Source organism: Sebastes fasciatus, chromosome 20 (genome assembly GCF_043250625.1).
Source record: "Sebastes fasciatus isolate fSebFas1 chromosome 20, fSebFas1.pri, whole genome shotgun sequence".
Classification (NCBI taxonomy): domain Eukaryota; kingdom Metazoa; phylum Chordata; class Actinopteri; order Perciformes; family Sebastidae; genus Sebastes; species Sebastes fasciatus.
In genome coordinates this window covers 1,282,333-1,305,994 of record NC_133814.1, presented here as the reverse complement: position 1 = coordinate 1,305,994, position 23,662 = coordinate 1,282,333, and the positions used below count along the sequence as shown (strand labels likewise).

The 23,662-nt window shown below is 42.8% G+C and overlaps 1 protein-coding gene and 1 long non-coding RNA gene across 2 annotated transcripts in view; both read left to right on the top strand.

Moving 5' to 3' along the window:
- LOC141758807 (uncharacterized) overlaps nucleotides 1-23,662 on the top strand; it is a 118,800-nt gene that overhangs the window by 12,616 nt on the left and 82,522 nt on the right. The gene's annotated exons all lie outside the window — the stretch shown is intronic.
- LOC141758672 (myosin-3-like) lies at nucleotides 3,962-23,102 on the top strand. The gene is made up of 38 exons (XM_074620289.1): nucleotides 3,962-4,165; nucleotides 4,251-4,394; nucleotides 5,743-5,899; nucleotides 6,011-6,038; nucleotides 6,126-6,240; nucleotides 6,374-6,466; nucleotides 6,544-6,607; nucleotides 6,689-6,787; nucleotides 6,870-6,973; nucleotides 7,443-7,581; nucleotides 8,837-8,955; nucleotides 9,925-10,074; nucleotides 10,158-10,328; nucleotides 10,421-10,727; nucleotides 11,922-12,004; nucleotides 12,111-12,198; nucleotides 12,281-12,398; nucleotides 12,479-12,602; nucleotides 13,040-13,176; nucleotides 13,298-13,553; nucleotides 13,648-13,890; nucleotides 13,978-14,154; nucleotides 14,359-14,504; nucleotides 14,591-14,681; nucleotides 14,761-15,150; nucleotides 15,229-15,355; nucleotides 15,441-15,559; nucleotides 16,476-16,672; nucleotides 16,779-16,962; nucleotides 18,587-18,752; nucleotides 19,022-19,146; nucleotides 19,281-19,589; nucleotides 19,674-19,877; nucleotides 20,079-20,204; nucleotides 20,389-20,559; nucleotides 20,652-20,852; nucleotides 20,945-21,076; nucleotides 22,986-23,102. Exons 1-38 carry the CDS (start codon nucleotides 3,962-3,964, stop codon nucleotides 23,001-23,003), a joined length of 5,826 nt encoding a protein of 1,941 aa, XP_074476390.1. The 3' UTR covers nucleotides 23,004-23,102.

Sequence of the window (23,662 nt, the reverse complement as noted above, 5' to 3'; positions counted from 1 at the left end):
AGTTTGATCCATCCATCCTCTGAATGCTCTAGGTCTCTAGTTTGATCCATCCATCCTCTGAATGCTCTAGGTCTCTAGTTTGATCCATCCATCCTCTGAATGCTCTAGGTCTCTACTTTGTGGCTGTAAAGTTTCATGAGGCTGTGATTATCCTAGAGGTCACCACAGGTCATTTTATACAGTGAGGTCAATGAAATGTCTCCTATGGGGACTAACATCATCACACATGAATACAGTTGGGCTCATTGGATCCACAAGAGTCTCAGCTTTACCTAATTTATGTAATTCAAGACTGTTTAGGGAATAATATTTCTGAAAAACTGTTTCTATAAGTTAATGATATTATAGGTCAAATTATTTTAAATAATTTCATATAGTAATTCTCCTTATCTACTGTAACTCTTGTTGTCATTCTTCAGTGATTTAATACCAAAGTGTTCTCTTTTGCATTATTCTTGACATTCTTAACTGTCCTTTTTCAAAGGTTCTATATTAGCCATCTCTCCCTAAACCAGTCTTGTGTTCCTAACAGGTCATTATTTTCCTCGCTGTCCTCCAGTGTTCCTCTTTGGGAGATGATGGCAGGGGAAACGAGAGGACTCCAAATCTCTGACACAACCATTAGTCCCCTGTAATCTCTAAAGCCATGCGGAGGATCCTGGGGGAATTTCTATTGAGGGATTCATCAGCTATGCCTTTATTTATAAGACTGTCATGGCAATCACAAGAAGTTACAGATGTATTTCATGTACTTTTCAAAACAGATAATAAGTCTCAGAGACAGTGCTATTGTATATTGGACTTCAACACTGAAATGTGTTCCTTTGAACACAATAACTGTATAAAATGCATGGTTAGCCGAGCCTAAGCATAAAGTCTGAAAATGCAAGGAAACAGGGGAGAGAAAACAACAACAAAAAAAGTTCCCAACAACTGGCTCACAAATTAACAGGTTGTATTTCATTAGTTTAATCCATACAGAAACCCGAAACATAGAAATGACAATTTGAAGCAGGGATGCACTGATGCCACTTTTTTTCAGACCGAGTACAAGTACTTACATTTGGGTACTCGCCGATACCGAGTACTGATACGAGTACTTCTCTGTGCCAAAAGGCCCTCGTTAACAGCCAGCTGGAGGGTGTGAGCGACACACGGCAGGATGGGGAGTCACGCATACGAGGCGGTGCGTCGCGACCGGCCCTAGGTCGGCTTTACAGCGCTCCCCACCTGGACCTCGAGACACCGTGGACAAAGAGCTCGCTGCGCCCTCTCTCCCCGCCAGGACGGGGCTCGGCCCACGTAGAAGGTGCCAGGCGGCTGCGGCATGAATCGGATGAATTTCTGACATGTCATAAATTTTGGTCGGCCATCCAGACAGGCTTCTCCCCAGAACGCTCCACTATTCCCACTCCCTATTGTCAGATACTTTCTAAGACTAAACACAAGGTATGTGTCAGTGTGCACAAGCCCAGGTTGTCGGCTAAATGGTTGACTGTAACCCATTCTCTGATAGCTATTTTATATTGCTATCTGGCCATCTTTTATATCGTCTTTTCCACTGTGCTCAACCTAAAATGTACTAAGTAAAGACCGACTTTCTCTTCGGGATGACAGCTAAACCTTAGCGTACTGACGTCATACTAAGCGTCATAGTAACAGCCTTGACAACAACACGTTGATTGATTGACACACACATACAGACCAATCAGTGTTGAATTCAGATGTGTGGTGCATTGTTTATGTTTCTGTATTGTGTTAGGTCATAATGTGTGGGACAGAACATGAGAAACGTCTATGTAAACGCTGAAAACAAGTATAATATCATTATATTAATTGTGGTGAAAACCGTGAAAATTTGGTGTTTTACAGATATTTGTCAGAACTCGTGTCCCAGCTTGAAACCGGGACAATCCCGGACGAACCGGGACATCGTATTTTGCTGCGTTAGCTCCACACTAAGAGGAGCTGAACTAGGAGGCGTACTCGAGAGCGCGCATAAACATCACATTCTTTGGATTTTCCTGCCAAAAACCGCCCCGAGTCCTTTATATAGAAATCATTCCACAGGCTGTTATAGGCAAACCAGAAAGTCGGGGAAGGTCTCAGTTTTTAATGTTCACACATTGGCAATACAAAGCGATTGATAGGCTACATGTAGATTGTTACATACAGTACGTATGTAAAGTTTTGTGTAAACAATTTCAATTCAATTAATTTTTATATAGTGTCAAATCATAACAGAAGTTATCTCAAGATGCTTTTTAGACCGTACTCTATAATGTAGAGACCCAACATGAGATAAGCATGCACTCACATCAGTGCGACAGTGGTTGGAATAATCTCCCCTTTAATAGGTAGAAACCTCAGAACCACGTGTGATAGGTTTCTTGTAACAGATGAGATACTGAGCTCTCAGGGTTAAGGGTTAAGAAGGCTGGCTGTCTTTATGCTACAGTAAGCTAGGCTATATCCACATCCTGACCCCAGCTGTGTACTTCACACACAGATGTAAGACTGATATCAATCTTCTCATCTCACTCTCAGAAATACAGCTAGAGATGTGAAATGAGAATGAGAAATGTGTCGAATATTGTCTTTAAATGTTATTTTTTTTCATTCTGTGGCTGTTCTGTGTTGATTCATGCATAGGCCGATTTATGCTGCTATTTTGGCTAACACTCTCAAAAAAATTTGATTTTGATCCCAACAACACATTCTCATCACCAATTGACGCTTTGTCAGACCCGTCACAGGAAACACGTGCTTAATGTTGTGAATTAAACAAAAATGCGTAGGTTTAGGTAAGAAAACCTCTTAGTTAGGTTTAGGAAAAAACAACATGGTTGGGCTTAAAATTAGCCTACTATATTTGTACAGTGAAAAAATGACTTGACGTTATGAACACAGGACACGAACGAACAGCTGATTGTAACGTTAAAGTGAAACTTAACCCTGTGTTTGTTGGACCCATCCAGCTCCCCTCATACCCGCCCTGTGTGTCTCTTTTCGCTCTTTAAACTACGTCACCACAGAACTTTCCCTGAGCGTTTACTGTTGCCATGGATGGGTTTACACTGGAGTTAATGGAAAGCTCGGTGCGTCTCATACCGGTGCTGAAGGGTGCTTTGTGCAGCGGTATCGAACACCAACGGAGGTGGCGAAGCATTGTTGATGTCCTGTGAATGATAATGGGCCATCTTAACAGACGATGCTTATCAAGAAAAGGTCAAGTTAATTAATTAGATAAATGAAAATATATTGACTCTTAGGCTATAAACAGATAGGCTATAAAGACTGACTATATATGTCAGTTTAAAATCCTATAATAGCTGCTAATCATAGATATGCATCCTTAATAGTATTGTTTGGTTCTAATCTTCCAAACACAGCAATGAAGACGCTAAACAAACATCGCATCGGTCTCTGCGTGCTTGGAGCATTTCAGCATCTAGCGCCGGCTCTCTGGCAGAGGTCACCCTCGTTTGGCATTCATTCTTTTCTTGAGCTGCAGTTGCTGCCCGCCACGGATTTATAACAAAAGCTCAGTGACATCTCCATGATGCCAGACTAATCGCTTCTCTCCACCCACATTCGTTAGAGGCTTTGACCTAAATATAGGTGTTTGCTGTGTCTCCTAATGCACCAAGAGGGACCTTATAAAAGCAGTAAGGGTCAAAGCGTCCACATGTTTCAGCTGGAACTTCTGCTGGTGAGGACATGCTCCTGTTCCATTGTTGTATGGGTGTTATAGTTGGTGACTTCACTGTTAGGACTTCATCTCGTTTCTGATTCAGGTGTCTCTAGGTGGAGGATACATAAGCAGACCCGTTGTAACCCACAGAGGTAAGAGTTGATATTAATTATTATGATTGATATCAATTATTCTACAGTTATTAGAAACACAATTCTAACCTTTTACCCCTGGACCTTTCAGTCCCCTCTGGGGTGTGTTGCAGAGATGAGTTCCGATGCTGAAATGAGTGTGTTTGGGGAGGCCGCCCCATACCTGAGGAGACCCGAACGGGAGAGAATTGAATCCCAAAACAGACCCTTTGATGCTAAAAGTGCAGTGTATGTGGTGGATCCAAAGACGCTGTTTGTTAAAGGCACTCTGCAAGGCAAAAACGATGGCAAAGCGACCGTTAAAACCGATGCAGGACAGGTACGTCAGCTTTGGACGAGGCGAATCACCCACACACACTCTCCATATGGTTCCTGCTGATGAAGGGCACATCTCTCTTTCACAGGTTGTAACAGTGAAGGATGACGAAATCTTCCCCATGAACCCGCCCAAGTTCGACAAGATCGAGGACATGGCAATGATGACCCACCTCAACGAGGCCGCCGTGCTGTATAACCTCAAAGAGCGTTACGCGGCGTGGATGATCTATGTGAGTAATGATAATGGTCATTCCCACACAATGCCGGAGGACTGTTGCTCAACAGACACAATGTTTGTGATGTATGATGCCGAAAATTATAATTATTAAATTAAGATTTAATTATACAGTTCAGTATCTGACAGCTACACATGACAATCTGAAAAAAGGAATACTTTACCAGTGTCTCCAAACAAGTCCAGCAGTAGCGTGTTAATAACCAAATGAAATCTAAACAAGCTGACCTTGAGCTCCATTCTACACAGAAAGCTTGTTGCATGTTTTCTTTTACATTTCCAGGAGAGGAAATACATTTTCCACGTTTCACTACAGCTACTGCCCTTTGACATTATTCCGAGTGTTGTACATCCTAGTAGGCATGGATTTGATGATATGCAGGTCAAAAGATATCGACGTCTACATTAAAACCAGCAAAATTTGGTTGGAGAGTGGAATTATTATTATACATTGTTATTTCACATAAATACAGTATTAGTTTACAATATTAAAATTTCTATATTCTAATGTGAAGGAGGTCCTAACAACAAGTTGAAATATAGTCATTGGAATGCTGTTGAAAGAACTTTTATAGGTAACCTACAGACAGATCAACCCGTCTGCAACGGGATGGATTACATTCAGTTTCAATGTTTCTTTTATATTAAATCTGAGCGTTTTAAAAAACATTCTAAAATACATGCAAGTACAGAGCCTGGGAGGTGTCATGGAGAAAAAAAGTAATCTGTACTCTCATATTTCTACAGCACTACTTCATGCTCTCGATTTAAATAATAAAATAGTAATAATTATTAGAAATGAATGAAGTTACCGCTGCTGTGCCACATGCGTAAAAATTCTTAATTCAGAGACCATTGTGCCATCCCTGCTGCTGTGTGACGGCCACGGATATTTAAAAATGAATATAAATAAATAGATTATTCAGTGATGTGTGCATAATCAGTAAAACATATTAATCCAACAGACTCCAAATCAGCTCTGATTGGTTGTTTTCCGCCGGTCTGTGAAATCTTGCAGATGCCGTTAGGAGAACCGGAGGACACGATTTTTTTTCAGATTTCCTGTCTCATGCACTACTGTCAGGATATAGTGACCGTTTTTTGCTCCATTACTACCCACTGCTGCTTTAACTGATGTAGATGCGTCCATGCAGGTGACATCTTCCTGACATGAATCGGGTCCTCTTGTCCTCCCTGTAAGGATTCGTAGAAAAAAGTATATTTCTCAAACCAAATTTTGTCTGATTTTAACTATAGACTTCTAAACATCTTATGACTGCAAATCACCAAAGCCATGCTCACTCAAACACATTATTCTTCTGATTTGATTTGATGTGTTGTAGACCTACTCTGGGCTGTTCTGTGTCACTGTGAACCCTTACAAGTGGCTCCCAGTGTACAACCAAGAGGTGGTGGTGGCCTACAGGGGCAAAAAGCGTCAGGAGGCTCCACCCCACATCTTCTCCATCTCAGACAACGCCTATCAGTTCATGCTCACCGGTAAACTGAAAATGGAAAACAATTCTTGTTATATTCACTTTTCTATGAGGTTAAGGTTCTGATGCAATGCATGGCTCCTTTCTAATATGACTGTGGTGTTATCTGTTGTAGATAGAGAAAACCAGTCCATCCTCATCACGTAAGCTGCATGTTGGTGCAACTGTTACAGCCTTCATCTTTGAAGCTTGTTGTCAGAGGGAATAAAACAGTTTCTCTTGTTGTGTAGTGGAGAATCTGGTGCAGGAAAGACTGTCAACACCAAACGGGTCATCCAGTACTTTGCGACAATCGCTGGGTCTGCAGACAGGAAGAAAGATGCTGCTGCCTCTGGGAAAATACACGTAATATTACAATGATTTTATAGTCTTTCAAATGGTATTACAAGTACTAATAACCTTCCATTGCATTTATATATTTGTAACCAAATCACTTCTGCATTTGTAATATTGTATGTTGTTCTTTGTGTTGCTGCAGGGGAATCTGGAGGACCAGATCATCTCTGCTAACCCACTGCTTGAGGCTTTTGGAAATGCCAAAACACTCAGAAACGATAATTCCTCACGTTTTGTGAGTTAAAACTTTGTTAATACCCGTTTCTGATCCGTCACCTCGTTTCCTACATTCATTGTTATTCCCCTTTTCAGGGAAAATTCATAAGAATCCACTTTGGAACCACAGGAAAACTGGCTTCCGCTGATATTGAAACTTGTGAGTTAGAATACAACGGAGACATGTGATGTTTAGTCAAGAGTCTTCAGTTTAAGTCAGTCTTCTTTCTTCTTTTGGTAGATTTGTTGGAAAAATCCAGAGTAACGTTTCAGCTGTCTGCAGAGAGGAGTTACCATATCTTCTACCAGGTCATGTCCAACAAGAAGCCGCAGCTGATAGGTAACATGTTGGAGGACAGTGTTACACTTTGAGCAAATGTCTTGTTTGTTGGATTTGACTTGCACATTATTTTTCCATCCAGAGACTCTCCTCATCTCCACCAATCCCTTCGACTTCCCATTTGTTAGCCAAGGGGAGATCAGCGTGGCCAGTATTGATGACAGTGAAGAACTAATGGCCACGGACGTAAGTCGTCTTTGCAATGGCTGAGCCATCGGTGTGTGACTGAGTCTTTAGATCAGATCCTGATGGACAGGTTGGCTCCTTGCATGGCAGCCTCTGCCATCAGTGTGAATGGGTGAATGCTGACATGTAGTGTAAAGAGCTTTGAGTGGTCGGAAGACTAGAAAAGCGTTATATAAATGCAAGTCCATTTACCATTTACCATCCCTGCTAACATTGGGCCTCATGCAAGAACATTTTCGTATTCTTGTCTTAACTTTCTCCTTCTTTTTTTCGTACCGTGGGCTCGTACCAGTGTTCCACATCAGATTCAGCAAACGCTCCTAACTTCAGATAACCATGTAAATGATACGTAAATGAGCACGCATTCATTAATGCCCACGCTGTCTAAAGAATCTGTTACGTACGAGCGGTTCTTGCATGAGGCCCACTGACTGTGACTGACATCAGCTCTGTTATGATGTACCTTCAGAGTGCTATCAACACCCTAGGCTTCACTGGAGAGGAGAAGATTGGCATCTACAAGCTAACAGGTGCTGTGATGCATTATGGGAATATGAAGTTCAAGCAGAAGCAGAGAGAAGAGCAAGCAGAGCCAGATGGTACAGAGGGTAACTGCCATAATCTCTGGATTTGTTCTGTTTATGATGATAGTCTTTTAGGTAACATTGTATTTGAATTGTTCATCTGTGGCGATGCATGTACAAATGAGCTTCTGTGCACCAGAATGCAGGAAATGAAGTGTATGAAGCTCAAAATGTCCTGGGCGGTATTAAAGCAGTGGCTATCCCTGCAAAACAGCAGTTGTGTTGTTACTGCAGTCAAACGGTATCTCCAGCTCAGACAAGCTTTGCTGGGTTTGGTCCAATCAGATAGCGGCTCAGTTGTGAACAGCCTCTCAGAGCCTAGGTGGGTCCCGCCTACATTAGTAAACATTTTACTGGTTCTATTTAAGATCTTTTTGACAAGAATTGATCATTATTATTGGGTGAAAAGAAATATATCTCCCGCGATTAATCGACTAGTGGACTACGTTTTGGTAGTAGTCGATGCCTACTAAAATACAGTGGTCATGAATGCCCTAAACGCCAATCAATATCCACAACAAGACCCTCCTGTTTTTTATAGGAAATATGTAAATATGCGCAATAAAATAGCACTCTACTAGCCGTGTCCTCCAAGTAAGTCTATTTACAGGTGCACAGTACTACAGGACACACCTACTACACCTACACCTACAGTTTGGTTAGCTTTAGGAGCCGAAACGACTTGGTTAGGTTTAGGAGCCAAAACGACTTGGTTAGCTTTAGGAGCTAAAACAACTTGATTAGGTTTAGGAGCCAAAACGACTTGGTTAGGTTTAGGAGCCAAAACGACTTGGTTAGGTTTAGGAGCCAAAACGACTTGGTTAGCTTTAGGAGCCAAAACGACTCGGTTAGCTTTAGGAGCCAAAACGACTTTGATGAGGTTAGGAGCCAAAATGACTTTAGGTTTAGGCACAAAAAGTACTGTTAGGTTTAGGAAAAGATCATGGTTTGGGTTACAATAAGTGTTTTAATAAATGTTATATCAGGGGTCGTGTCGTGTAGTGAAGTAGAGAAGCATGGCCTCAGAATTGGAGGTACTGACTCTCATCCTGACCGTTTCACATTTAGCTGCAAACCGCCCCAGTGCTGCTGAAGGTCACGGTCTGATGAAGCCAACAGAACCACATCATCTGCAAAGAGCAGAGATGACACAGCTATCACTTTGGTTATTCAAGGACCTGATGGCTCATAGCAGAACCCCATATTCCCGCAGTTCTTCTCTTCTGTGACACTCTGCTTTGTAGTTTTCTGATTTTCTTCTTTCTTTTTCTCTGATCAGTAGCTGATAAAGCAGCTTACCTGATGGGTCTGAACTCTGCCGACCTGCTGAAAGCACTGTGTTACCCAAGAGTGAAGGTTGGGAATGAGTACGTGACCAAAAGTCAGACTGTTCAGCAGGTACTTGTGTGTTGTAAACAAGTAATGTGAAAACATCCTGCTCAACACATTAAGACTTTTATATTATTCCTTACAGAAGTTATTCTAATACTGTAAAACTGGGAAAACATGCAGGTAACAGAAAAGTCTGTATTTCATGCCCATTTGTTTGTTTCGGAAATGAAAACAATTTTGTTCCCCTTTGAGATCCAAACACTCATCTCTTCCTATCTCTCCATATAGCTCTGTAAACTACTACCATCCACCAGTGTGGCTAGCTGGTCGCCCAAAGTCTCATTTGATTGGATGATTTCTTTTTTTGTAAATGCCCCTGAGTGCAGAATGAGTCAACAGACATTTAAAACCGTTTTACAGAAGAGAAAAATATAAATAAAAATACTCTTGACACATCTTTATCATATAACATGGGCCAAATAAACAATTGGACAGGAGGATTAAAACTGGGAAAATGTATTTTTCATTTCACTGGGTCTTTAATATTTATCTTATATATGTAGAAGCTGTCACTAGTAGTGGCACATTTTAGCCTCTTTCAGCTTATTGTTTTTGTTTTAAGTCTTGAAAACTCTGTTTGCCTTAAAACCGTACAACAGCAGGCAGCTGTTTCCACCTTAAAAGCTCAGATAAGCCCACAGTACACTACCTGCCTACTATCAGATGGCTAACAGACAAACTAGCTTGTGAAATAAGTTCCAACATATAACAACTAGTCATTATTGGACTTAGATTAATCAGAACACCAGAAACATGACTCCCAATGAATGATAATGTTCTGTGTCTGATGGATATGTATGCTTGTTCAACATAATAACTTTATGAGGTGATAATATATCAGTTGTGGAATTATTCTGCTCCAAAGTGGCCAAAAAATTTTAGCGTATAACAATAATGTCATCCAACATTTTCCCTCCTTTAAAGACCTTATGTCTTTGGTGTGTTGGGATCTCACTGCCACATGTCATTGTGCAGGTCTACAATTCTATTGGTGCATTGGCCAAATCAGTCTATGAGAAGATGTTTGTGTGGATGGTCCTCCGCATTAATCAGATGCTGGACACCAAGCAGCCCAGGCAGTTCTTCATCGGAGTCTTGGACATCGCTGGGTTTGAAATATTTGATGTAAGTTTGCATTAAGCAGTGCTTCTACTGTCATTTTATAACGAATCATTTGGTCATGCTCTAGTAAATGCTTTGTTTTACAGTATAACAGTCTGGAACAGCTGTGTATCAATTTCACCAACGAGAAACTGCAGCAGTTTTTCAACCATCACATGTTTGTGCTGGAGCAAGAGGAGTATAAGAAGGAAGGCATCGAGTGGGAGTTCATTGACTTTGGAATGGACCTGGCTGCTTGTATAGAGCTTATTGAAAAGGTTGCTTCATTCAAGTATCATATTACACAAAGTTATAGAAATGAATGCCTAGTGTTTTTTTATGTAAAGTATTTTTTTACTGTCCTCAACAGCCAATGGGCATCTTTTCCATCCTTGAAGAGGAGTGCATGTTTCCCAAGGCATCAGACACCACCTTCAAAAACAAGCTGTATGACCAACATCTTGGAAAATCAAACAACTTTCAGAAGCCCAAACCTGTCAAAGGCAAGGCTGAGGCTCACTTCTCCCTGGTGCACTACGCTGGCACTGTGGACTACAGCATCTCCGGCTGGTTGGACAAGAACAAAGACCCGCTGAATGACTCTGTAGTCCAGCTCTTCCAGAAAGCCAGCCTCAAATTACTGGCCTTCCTCTATTCTACCTATTCTTCATCTGCTGGTAAGAACTGTTGTGATTCTGAACATTTCTTTCATTTAAAAGTGGTACATTTGAAATTCAGAGCATTGATATAGCAATACTATATATAGACAACTATATATGTAAAGATATAGGACCCTATGTAAACAATCTATATTGATCTACAGACGATTAAGGCGTGGTCAACTCCACTTTTGCTAGTTAAACGGCGCATAATCTGAGTGCAAAGTAAGGCTCAAGGGGCGAAAGGGTTGTATTTAGTCTCTTAATTAATCATAGGTGTGTTTTGGGTGTAACATTAATTAAATCAATCAAAGTGTCATCTTCCACAGATTCAACAAATTGGAGAAGCGACCGGTTTTCAGCTGAGGAAACGGATCTGCTCATGCGCGTGGCGAAAGCGCAATGGTCCTTGGCTGGTGGAGGAGGAGGAGAAGGAGCGCTGCTGCGCGTCCTTGTGTAACAACTACAGTGTACACGTGCTGTGAACCAGCCTATGTAGACACATCTTACTATCTGAATAAGGAGCCCTTTAAATAGCAGGAATGTATTGTACCAGACTTTAGACCAGGTTTTTGTTGGTCAATGGCACAATCACTTTCTGTTGTCTCAACCTTATTTTAAGACCAACGCGCCCATGGGCGCACAGATGGGCGCAAGTACATTTGCTACATACACAATGTGGGCGCTGGGCGTGAAAATGACAACTACGTTGGTCTGAAACCAGCAATCGCTGTTTGCTGCGTGTGCGCCGCTTTGCGCCATTTTGCGCCCGGTGTGAGATCGGGCACATAGTGGAGTAATGGCAACCTGAGCAGAGAACCTCTCGCTCTCCTTCTGTGTGTGTTGTAATCCGAGTTTATCTGTGAGCACTTTGTTTACGTAGCCCCCCTGGCCTCCTGGCTAGCTAATCGCCACTGCTTGGTACTGCGGTTACAGTTGATAACGGCATCCCGACCCACCCACAGAGTCGTCACGGAGGCGTAACACCCACCCTCCGGTTCCCTCCAGGTTAACACTGCTAGCTCTGTCAGCACTGTTCATGCTGTTAGCACCGTTAGCTGCTAGCCGCTGGCTTCCGCCATGTTGAGAGCCGTGTGCTGAGCCGTGTGAGAGATGTGCTCTGAATTTATAATTTAACACCTTTAAAGGCCCAACTGTTCAGCCTGATGATGTTGATAAAAACATTTGTTCTTTTAGACAACCCTGGTGGAGGAAGTGGTGGAACTGGTGCTACTGTAAAGAAAGCAGCTAAGAAGAAGGGCTCATCCTTCCAGACTGTGTCAGCCGTCTTCAGGGTAACTACATACCAAAATTAATATTGGATGCTCCCTAATTTTGTAAGACTAATTTAATTTTGATTCCACGTTATAACAAAGTATTGACACTGATAATCTGGAACAGGAGAACCTGGGAAAGCTAATGACAAATCTCAAGAGCACCCATCCTCACTTTGTTCGGTGTCTGATTCCAAATGAAACTAAAACTCCAGGTATTTAAGTTCATGTTAATAAAACTCTTTATCAGAGTACCTAAAGCAGCTCAATTATAATGTGGCTCTGGTTGACCTTCAGGGATTATGCAACACCATCTGGTGATCCATCAGCTGCGATGTAACGGTGTCCTGGAAGGAATCAGGATCTGCAGGAAGGGCTACCCTAGTAGGATCCTGTATGGGGATTTCAAGCAAAGGTAAGAAGTAGTAGAGTAGGCTTATGAGAAATGTATAAAAAAAAACTAAAAAAAAACATTTCTCAATTTTTTTCTTGTAGGTACAAAGTACTGAATGCTAGTGTGATACCTGAGGGACAATTCATTGACAACAAGAAAGCTGCTGAGAAGCTCTTGGGGTCTATCGATGTGGATCACACGCAGTATAAGTTTGGGCATACCAAGGTAATGTATTTTGAATTTGAGGGTTTCAGTGTGTTAGGACTGCAGCCCATGTGGGATCGTTTAACAACATCTGAAACCCCCTTTGTGAAGTAACAATAGGATAGGCTGTGTCCCTCAATTTTTGCAACTTTTCGGAACAGACCCTCTGACAAGTGTGCAACGCTATTCCAGTGATATGATTCATCGCATTAAGATGAGATTAGAAAGACACAGAGTTCTTGGAGACTTTGGGAGCTTGTGTGATGCAGTCAGAAAAGGCTATGATGGCTTTTTGCTGCTCCTCCGAGTGTATCCGGAACGCATATAAACACTTTTCCTGACGACATATCATACTACCTTGATCAACCATACTAAAACCATTATACTATGAGATTGATGTTAAAACTGGTTTATTGATGTAGTATCTCAACATATGCCTAAACTTCTACTTCCTTTAGGTATTCTTTAAAGCAGGGCTCCTGGGTCTACTGGAAGAGATGAGGGATGAGAAACTGGCCTCTCTCATCACCATTACTCAAGCCTTGTGTCGTGGCTTTCTCAGAAGGAAGGACTTTCAGAAAATGACGGAGAGGAGGTAATCAGAGTTATGGTTAGATGAGATCACAGATTATCAGTCACGTATACATCAAAGACTGTAGGTCTAAAGACATGTTTGCTGCTCAGTGAAGAACTAAGAACAAGCTCCATCTTTTCAGAGAATCTATATACATTGTCCAGTACAACATTCGCTCTTTCATGAATGTAAAACACTGGCCATGGATGAAGCTCTACTTCAAGATCAAGCCACTCTTGAGGAGTGCTGAGACTGAGAAGGAGATGGCCATCATGAAAGTGGAGTTTTCCAAGTGTAAGGAGGATTTAGCCAAAGCGGAGTCTAAGAGGAAGGAACTGGAAGCCAAAATGGTTTCCCTGCTTCAGGAGAAGAATGACTTGTGTCTGCAGATTCACTCTGTGAGGAGAGAAAACACACCTTTTGCAATTAAGTAAGTCATAAGAAAGTAGAACTGTGTGTTACATATTTGCAAATTGTGTTTTTATTTAACAGGAAAGTGAGAGTCTGGCAGACGCAGAGGAAAGATGTGAGGGGCTGATTAAGAACAAGATTCTGTTTGAGGCCAAAACCAAAGAACTCAGCGAGAGGCTGGAGGACGAGGAGGAGGTGAACGCCGAACTGACCGCCAAGAAGATTAAGCTGGAGGACGAGTGCTCTGAGCTGAAGAAAGACATCGATGACTTGGAGCTCACACTGGCTAAAGTGGAGAAGGAAAAACATGCCACTGAAAACAAGGTGTGTCTCTGCTTGGTGGTCATCTGAACACCAAACCCCAGCATCCCAAGCATTTACTAACACATTGACTACTTTTCACATATTCAGGTGAAGAATCTGACTGAAGAAATGTCATGTCTTGATGATGCCATTGGTAAGTTAACCAAGGAGAAGCTGGCCCTGCAGGAGGCCCACCAGCAGACACTGGACGACCTGCAAGCAGAGGAAGACAAAGTCAACTGTCTGGCCAAAGCCAAGATCAAGCTGGAGCAACAAGTCGATGATGTAAGCTGTAGACATTACCTCTTTGAAATCAGAACATGTATGACTACTAATTCTACTTTCCATGTGATAACACTATTATTATTATTGGTCATTTTTATATTATTATTACTGCTATATTATTGCTTTTATTATCATTATATTATATCCACTGTTGGACTATATAAATAAAATCGGCATTAAAACTGATATTGAAATTGAAAATAGCTTGAGGGCTGTCTGGAACAAGAGAAGAAGATCCGGATGGAAATCGAGAGAGCCAAACGGAAGCTCGAAGGAGATCTGAAACTAACTCACGAATCCATAATGGATTTGGAAAATGACAAGCAACAGCTGGAGGAGCGCCTTAAAAAGTATGTACTGGTGCAGCGGTGTCAAGGCATAATGATAAGTTTGTACATAGCACGTGCTCTAATCATGGTATGGTTTTGCATGACAGGAAAGATTTTGAATGCAGCCAACTTGTATCAAAAATTGAGGATGAGCTGAGTGTGGCTGTGCAATCTCAGAAGAGGATCAAGGAGCTTCAGGTACTTCAAAAACTTGAGGGTTAATTGAAAATTTGCCGGAATCAAATGACTGATCTCAGGTCTTTGTTGCTTAACTCAGGCCCGCATTGAAGAGCTTGAGGAGGAGATTGAAGTGGAGCGTGTTGCCAGGGCGAAAGTGGAGAAGCAAAGGTCTGATCTCTCCAGGGAGCTGGAGGAGATCAGTGAGAGGCTGGAGGAGGCAGGAGGAGCCACCACCGCTCAGATAGAGACCAACAAGAAGCGAGAGGTCGAGTTTCAGAAACTGAGACGAGACCTGGATGAGTCGACCCTTCACCACGAGGCCACCGCTGCAGTTTTAAGGAAGAAACACGCCGACAGTGTGGCTGAGCTGGGAGAGCAGAACGACAACCTACAGAGAGTCAAACAGAAGCTGGAGAAGGAGAAGAATGAGTACAAGATGGAGATTGATGACCTGTCCAGCAACATAGAGGTCATGGTCAAGGCAAAGGTAAGCTAGACCAGTATGGAAAGGATAAGGATGTGGTAAATCAAGATTGCAATTTAATTAATGTTATATATATTACAGGTTAATTATGAGAAGCTGTGTCGCTCTCTGGAAGACCAACTGAGTGAATACAAGACAAAACATGATGAGAACACTCGTCTGATCACTGAGCTAAATGCTCAAAGGGCAAGACTTCAGAATGAAAACGGTATGGAGTCAAATCATTTTAGTAGACTTCTGGAGTCCAACTCTTTTCTCTCGTTTCTTACCTTGTTTTTAAACCCCTTGAACAGGAGAGTTCTCTCATCTTCTGGAGGAGAAAGAAGCGATACTCTCTCAGATGTCGAGGGCTAGACTTGCCTGCACTCAGCTAGTTGAGGAACTGAAGAGACACAATGAGGAAGAAACAAAGGTTTGTTGCACTGCTGCACTTTGTACAACCAATCAGTGCCCGTCATATTAATTATCCTAGCAGGTCAGTGAGCTAACTGATTAGCTGAGGTAGCTAGAGACTTACGCCCTGTCCACACAGGGAACGTCAGCCGCCTATTTTTACCGCGAGCAGCGCGGTTCACAGCAACAACAGACAGTGAAAGTGATCATTTGACTGTATATTGACATCATACCAGCAACATTACTACAGTTTCAATGTCTAGACATCTGTAGAATATGTCACAGACATGAAAAAAAGTGAAGATTTATTTTTAAATCAACACTTCCTGCTTATGTTTCAAAATAAAAGCGCGGTAGCATTTTTTTCTGTGGACAGAATTCCTTCATTTGTTATGACGAGGCTTTCATTCTGAAATATTTGCAGGACAGTGTTGTAGAAAATGCAGTGACTTGTAAGGGGTTTTAATTGTGAATTATTACTATTATTTACAAATTACCACACAGTTCTTAACCTTTCTCTGTCTAAAATAAATATAAATTACATTCATAATGTATTGAGATGGCCATTATGAAAGTCAAACTCCATGTAGAAAGAAAGGGCTGGCAGCAGCAGCAGAAACGCTGCCGGTGTGGCCGCACACGTGTGAGAGACGTTGCAGTTCAGAGAGGCAGTCTGGCCCAAGCGTTATAGGTTGTTTGAACTTGTAAGCTAAGCTAGGCTAACAGATTTGGCCTTTTTTTACTGGGTTTCATTCTACTTAGAGACAAAAAGGTCCTTTAAAGGAATGGAGGATTGGAGGTTTAAAGGAATAGTCAGACATTGGGGGAAAATTCACCAGTAGACAATTAGTTTAGCTTAGCATAAAAGCCTCCAGATAAATTCTGATTTTAACAAATGTTTCTTCAACTGAAAGCCTAATCTGCCTCTCTAATAGGCTAAGAATGCCCTCGCCCATGCTCTCCAATCTGCCCGTCATGACTGTGATCTGCTGAGGGAGCAGTTTGAGGAGGAGCAGGAGGCCAAGGCTGAGCTCCAGAGAGCCTTGTCCAAGGCCAACAGTGAGGTGGCCCAGTGGAGAACCAAATATGAGACCGATGCCATCCAGCGCAATGACGAACTGGAGGAGGCCAAGTGAGAGTTGTTCTTATGCATATAGATAAGAAATACATAAATATACATAAGAAATTGGATATTTGCAATGTAAGAAAATGACAATCATGGCTCACACTTTGCTCAGGAAAAAGCTTGCCCAGCGTTTGCAGGAGGCCGAGGAGGCAGTTGAGGCTGTGAATGCCAAGTGCTCGTCTTTGGAGAAGACGAAGCAGAGGCTCCAAGGAGAGGTGGAGGACCTCATGACTGATGTGGAAAGGGCGAATGCTCAAGCAGCTGGCCTGGACAAGAAGCAGAGATGCTTTGATAAGGTAACAACAAGTATATTGTGCTAAAAAAAATCACAACAAGCCACAGATGCTGACAGTCTGAAACCTTGTCACTCAGTTTGTTTTGCTTGTCGCAATTGTTGATTTATGTAGGCTTAACATAGCAGTGACTCCTTCCATACCCAGTTAATGAAAGCTGTAACATTTGCTGCATTAACCCTGTGAGACCCACGATAGACTCGTTTTAGTCTTTTTTAGGTGGTACAGGGGGTGTTTAGGGGGAGATAGCAGGTCAACAGTAGATGTCACATAGAAGTGGTGTACATCATCTGAAAGCTGGAACCTGGAGATTAATCTGAGATACAGCACTGTGTCAAGTTGCTCTAGTCATAAATCAGAGATAAACATGAATTAATTAATAAATTAATTAAAATAAATATTGAAAGTGTATAAGGGTTTAGAACATTATGATAGAAGTATATGATGGTCATCCCCATGCTCTATTATGTCTCATACGTTGTTGCAGCACTTTTTGGGTTGATACCAAATGGCACCGTCGGAGATGCGACAGGCAGAAATGCCCATCCGGTGTAACCACCTGGGCTTCCACTTATAGATTTGGTACTAAATTTAACAATTTTTTTATCACTGGAGAATTGATAAAAAAAATGATCAATAATTCCTCCAAAATACCACATTAAGACACCAAGACCTTGAGGAACACCATAGAAAAAGCCATGCTGTGATTTGGGATCAAAAACTTTTGACATTTGGAGATTCCCGCAAGAATTACATTTTCGGCTATTGGATAGCAAGCACTTGTGTTGTGTAAACTGCTCAGAAACCCCCTTATTGTCAATGTAGCTAGGAAAGCCATCCATCCTCTGAATGCTCTAGGTCTCTAGTCTGATCCATCCATCCTCTGAATGTGATTATCCTAGAGGTCACCAGAGGTCATTTGGATCCACAAGAGTCTCAGCTTTACAGTGATACCCAATTTATGGAATTCCAAGACTCTTTAAGGACCCAAGTATGCAGAAATATTCAGATACACCATTTTAGAATAGGAGACAATAACAAATTTATACTGCATGAAAAAAACTGCATGTTTTTTGCCCCAAACTGCATGTGATTATCATAAAGTGGGCATGTCTGTAAAGGGGAGACTCGTGGGTACCCATAGAACCCATTTTCAGTCATATATCTGGAGGTCAGAGGTCAAGGGACCCCTTTGAAAATGGCCATGCCAGTTTTTCCTCACTAAGATTTAGCCCAACTTTGGAGCGTTATTTAACCTCCTTCTGTCCAAGCTAGCATGACATGGTTGGTACCAATTGATAGTTTCATATGATATCTGTGTCTTCACTCGAGCCCTAAACCTGGACCTGCTAGAGCCTCTGAAAGACATTAAAGTCAGTCCAGTCTCAGAAGAACACCTGTTATGTGTTAGATCATTAGAATAAAATGACGTGGGGTGACCATTTCATGCAGCAACAGAAGTTTATTTGCAATATAGAATAATTGGGTTATTAGCATGAGCAACGACAATGTGGATCAACAGCGTGTGATCACCTACAGAGAAACACAGCCATTAGCACAAAAAGTTCAAATCTTAAAAATCGGACAAACCATCCTTATCCAAACCAATATTTTATGTCCTCCTTAGATTCTGTCTGAGTGGAAGCAGAAGTATGAAGAGAGTCAGGCTGAGCTGGAGGGATCACAGAAAGAGTCTCGCTCTCTCAGCACTGAGCTCTTCAAAATGAAGAACTCTTATGAGGAAGCTTTGGAGCACCTGGAGGTCCTCAAACGAGAGAATAAAAACCTGCAAGGTACACGCATGTGACTCTAAAATAGTACTGCTTTATTAAAGGAAGTTTCATCTGGAACATGTTTGACAATGAATCAGACGATTTTGAATAAGCTCTAATGGACCAGAACGATTTGATATGAATGTTATGTTAATTCATATCACTTTCTCATGAGGCAAGACGGAAAGACTAGATAGTAGTGCATACTCCCAATTGTGGACATGATTAGAATAATTAGTTTTGTTTGTTTCATTTGGTTGTTAATTGAAGAAATGCATTATTTTTTTTAGAGGAAATCTCTGATTTGACTGAACAACTTGGAGAAAACAGCAAAGCCATCCATGAGCTGGAGAAGACTAGGAAACAAACTGAGACGGAGAAGACAGACATCCAGACTGCTTTGGAAGAAGCTGAGGTAACTTCAGCACTATATAAAGAAATGATATATACAATATATAATTTTTTATTTCATATTTATATATATATATATATATATATATATATATTCTTATGTTTATCAATGCATTCTTATTTTTATCTGTACTCAAGGCTTCACTGGAACATGAGGAATCCAAAATCCTGCGTATCCAGCTGGAGCTCACTCAGGTCAAAGGAGAGGTTGATCGCAGGCTGGCTGAGAAGGACGAGGAGATCGAGCAGATGAAACGCAACCAGCAGCGCATCGTGGAAACGCTGCAGTCCGCCTTGGACGCTGAGACGCGCGGCAAGAACGATGCCATGAGAATCAGGAAGAAGATGGAGACCGACCTCAATGAGATGGAGATCCAGCTGAGCCACGCCAACCGGCAGGCAGCTGAAGCCCAGAAGCAGCTGAGGAACATGCAGGCCCACCTCAAGGTGAAATACGCTTCACTGGCGGCTTTAACACAAGGCTATTAGCTTTTTGGGTAAAGCATCTTTTACCCGCCGGTCTCTCTGCAGGAACAAACCCTCCACCTGGATGAGGCGCTGCGGAGCCAGGAGGACCTGAAGGAGCAGGTGGCCATTGTGGAGCGCAGGAGCGGCCTGATTCAGGCGGAGGTGGAGGAGCTCAGAGCTGCTCTGGAACAGTCAGAAAGAAGCCGCAAATTAGCTGAACAGGAGCTGGTCGACGCCTGTGACAGAGTAGGGCTGCTGCACTCTCAGGTGAGCCGCAATAGTACATATATCAATGAGGGAATCTAACGGGACAGCAGTTGGTGGAGATCAAAGCAGAGTGGAAAGAGAGTGGATATTAGAATCTGTCCGGTTCACAGAAACACCAACCTCCCAATGAATGCCAACGTTGCTTAACTTCGTGAAATATAAACATAAGTCACCTTTTATTGACAGTTTATTGTCCTACAGAACACCAGTCTCCTCAACTCCAAGAGGAAGCTGGATGCAGATGTCAGCCAGCTGCAGGGCGAGGTGGAGGATGCAGTCCAAGAGGCTCGCAATGCAGAGGAAAAAGCCAAGAAGGCAATCACTGATGTAAATATGATGCCCCTCTAATTATATCTAGAATGTACATCTTCATATAGTGTGATTAATAACCATAAGGTTGTCTCTATGGATGCTGTTGTTGTCAGGTCCAGCGTGATAATGTGCATTCGTTTGGTATTTGTAATGACAAATTATAAATCAAACACAAGTTTAACTTGCTGTGTTCTTGTAGGCAGCCATGATGGCCGAGGAGCTGAAGAAAGAGCAGGACACCAGCAGCCACCTGGAGAGGATGAAAAAGAACCTGGAGGTCTCTGTGAAGGACCTGCAGCACCGTCTGGATGAGGCTGAGAACCTGGCTTTGAAGGGGGGCAAGAAACAGCTCCAGAAGCTGGAAGCTCGGGTAACACACCATATGAGAGTCATTATTATAATTATTGAGAGCAAAAATGACAGCTGATGTTGTGTTTGTGGGGTTTGGACGTTATCTTGTAGGTGCGTGAACTGGAGACTGAAGTAGAGAGTGAACAGAGAAGAGCTGCTGATACCATCAAGGGAATCCGTAAATATGAGAGGCGAGTGAAGGAGCTCACTTACCAGACTGAAGAGGACAAGAAGACTGTTTTGAGACTGCAGGACCTGGTAGACAAGCTGCAAGTCAAAGTCAAGGCATCCAAACGGCAGAATGAAGAAGCTGTAAGATCTGATTTGACTGCTAGAAAAACAAACTAAAGAACTATTGTTTCCTTGTGTTGTGATTATAGCTTACTCTGTTTTTTTTGCTGCAGGAGGAGCAGGCTACTACTCATCTTGCTAAGCTAAGGAAGGTGCAGCATGAGCTGGAAGAGGCACAGGAGCGGGCAGACATCGCTGAATCCCAGGTCAACAAGATGAGAGCCAGGAGCAGAGACTTTGGAAAGGTAACCCCTGATACATTTAGAGTCCAGTTTGGTTTAGTTTATTAGGAACCTTATTGGCTTCCTGAGCTGGAGCACCATCCATCCATCCATCCATCCATCCATCCATCCATCCATCCATCCATCCATCCATCCATCCATTTTCTTCCACTTATCCGGGCCGGGTCTCGGGGGCAGCAGGTTTAGCAGGGAATTCCAGACATCTCTCTCCTCAGTAACGTTTCCCAGCTCTTCCTGGGGGACCCCGAGGCGTTGCCAGGCCAGACGACATATCTAATCTCTCCAGCGTGTTCTGGGTCTACCCCGGGGCCTCTTACCAGTTGGACGTGCCCGGAAAACGCACCCGGAGGCGTCCAGGAGGATCCTGATCAGATGTTGAACCACCTCAGCTGGCCTCTTTAGAGGTGAAGGAGCAGCGGCTCTACTCCGAGCTCCCTCCGGATGACTGAGCTCCTCACCCTACCCACTCTTTCTCTAAGGCTGAGCCCAGCCACCCGACAGAGGAAACTCATTTCAGCCGCTTGTCTCCGCAATCTCATTCTTTTGTTACTATCCAAAGCTCATGACCAGAGGTGAGGTTTGGAACGTAGATGGACGGTAAATTGACAGTGCCTGTCCAGCTCCCGCTCCATTTCACCGTCACTCATGAACAAGACCCCGAGATACTTGAACTCCCTCGCTTGTTCAGTGACTCACTCCTCCCCTGGAGGGTGCAGTCCACTGTTTTCCGGCAGAGAAACCATGGCCTCAGACTTGGAGGTACTGACCCTGGGTCGAAGCAGTAAAGTAGAATTATTACCAACATCTGAGACGGTCATTAATCTTGAATGAAAAAAGAAACAAAATCAAAGAAACAAAAAAATGCATCATAAAGGTAAAAACAAATGTCTATCAATTATTACAAACCAACCAAATGAATCCCAGCAACAACACTCTGTCCTTTCTTGTATACAAAGTACCTTTGGTTATACTGCTTTTTGATTTACATCATAGCTACCAGTCCCTCTCCTTATGACATCACTCTTCCTTAACGGGGTCATTTACTACAATTTACCTGCTGAGGAGGACCGGTTGCGCGCAGTGCATTGTGGTCCAGGGTTGCGCCAGATGCAGTTTTTATCTCTTTTACAAAAATGACGAAGGAATGTGCAGGTGGACTTTGCGGGTGGCTTTCTGGTGTGCTTGCCATAGATCTGACCACAGCACAGATTACAGTGCCGACACACACACACACACACATGGATGAGAACAATCAGTGCACGTATGGCTGCAGAGGACATGGGACGCAGTGACCCATAAGGATTCATCGAGACACTGAAATAAGTGAATCTAATTTTAAATGTTGTGTCAAGGGAAAAAAAGTGTTTCAGACAGCTAAATGGTAACAGGTTGATTACTGTATGATGACCATAACACACTATGTTGTTTTTAATATCTAGAAAATATTCTTTTATTTGCTCTCCCTTCATCTCCTTTTTTGTTTTTCTTTCCTTACCGTTCCTTCTTGCCATATCTGTCCTCTCCTCTCCTCTCCTCTCCTCTCCTCTCCTCTCCTCTCCTCTCCTCTCCTCTCCTCTCCTGTCCTGTCCTGTCCTGTCCGGTCCTCTCCTCTCCTCTCCTCTCCTCTCCTCTCCTCTCCTCTCCTCTCCTCTCCTCTCCTCTCCTCTCCTGTCCTGTCCTGTCCTGTCCTGTCCGGTCCTGTCCTGTCCTGTCCTGTCCTGTCCGGTCCTCTCCTCTCCTCTCCTCTCCTCTCCTCTCCTCTCCTCTCCTCTCCTCTCCTCTCCTCTCCTCTCCGGTTCTGCCCTCTCCTCTCCTCTCCTCTCCTCTCCTCTCCTCTCCTCTCCTCTCCTCTCCTCTCCTCTCCTCTCCTCTCCTCTCCTCTCCTGTTCTGTCCTGTCCTGTCCTGTCTCAGGCTGCTGATTCTGAGTAGAGCCTGTGGTGAAGACACAGAAGACATCCTTTATGGAAGTTCTCACCAGAGTTGTGTTCCTGTGAGATGCTAGCAGAATAAATTGGTGTGAAGCATTAACTGTGTCTGTCTTTGTTGTCTTTCTTTAGATATTTACTGTACAGTCACACATGTTTCTGATCATCATCACAGGATTCAGAGTATTTACCAGAGTTGTGGATGTATTAGCAGATTAGTAGCGTTGTGGTGCTAATGAGGCAGACTGCAGCAGATAATCAGTCTGGTAGGAGTGTGAGCTCATAGACGTCCCTCTCAGTGTGTCCACTTTGCGTCTAATTTGAGCATCTGTTTGCAGAGATCAGGGCCGATCCCAGCAGAACGCCTGCTGACATTAACATTCCGAGTTCAAATAGCCGTCCTGTTCACTGTCACTCATCTACATACAATAAGTAATGCAGCATGAGAGCAGAGGATTAACCGTGATTAGACCAATAACCAACGGACCTTATGGAGCAATCAGAGCAGCTGCAGAGGATTCATTGAAGATGAAGCCTGTTTGTTCAGCCCACCAGACAGAGGGATCCTCTACTCTTTTGTTTCTCCGTCAGTGTCTCAGAGTTCTCATCATTACAGGAATTTGTCTGAGACCCAGATTAGAAGTTAAAGCCTGACATGGAAGT

What these genes read in the sequence shown, in the direction of transcription:
- LOC141758672 (XM_074620289.1), top strand. Translation starts at nt 3,962, where the DNA reads ATGAGTTCCGATGCTGAAATGAGTGTGTTTGGGGAGGCCGCCCCATAC. An exon ending in CTATCAGTTCATGCTCACCG is followed by an intron (nt 5,900 to 6,010) that starts GTAAACTGAAAA and finishes TATCTGTTGTAG; the next exon opens with ATAGAGAAAACCAGTCCATC. An exon ending in CTGCTTTGGAAGAAGCTGAG is followed by an intron (nt 19,147 to 19,280) that starts GTAACTTCAGCA and finishes TCTGTACTCAAG; the next exon opens with GCTTCACTGGAACATGAGGA.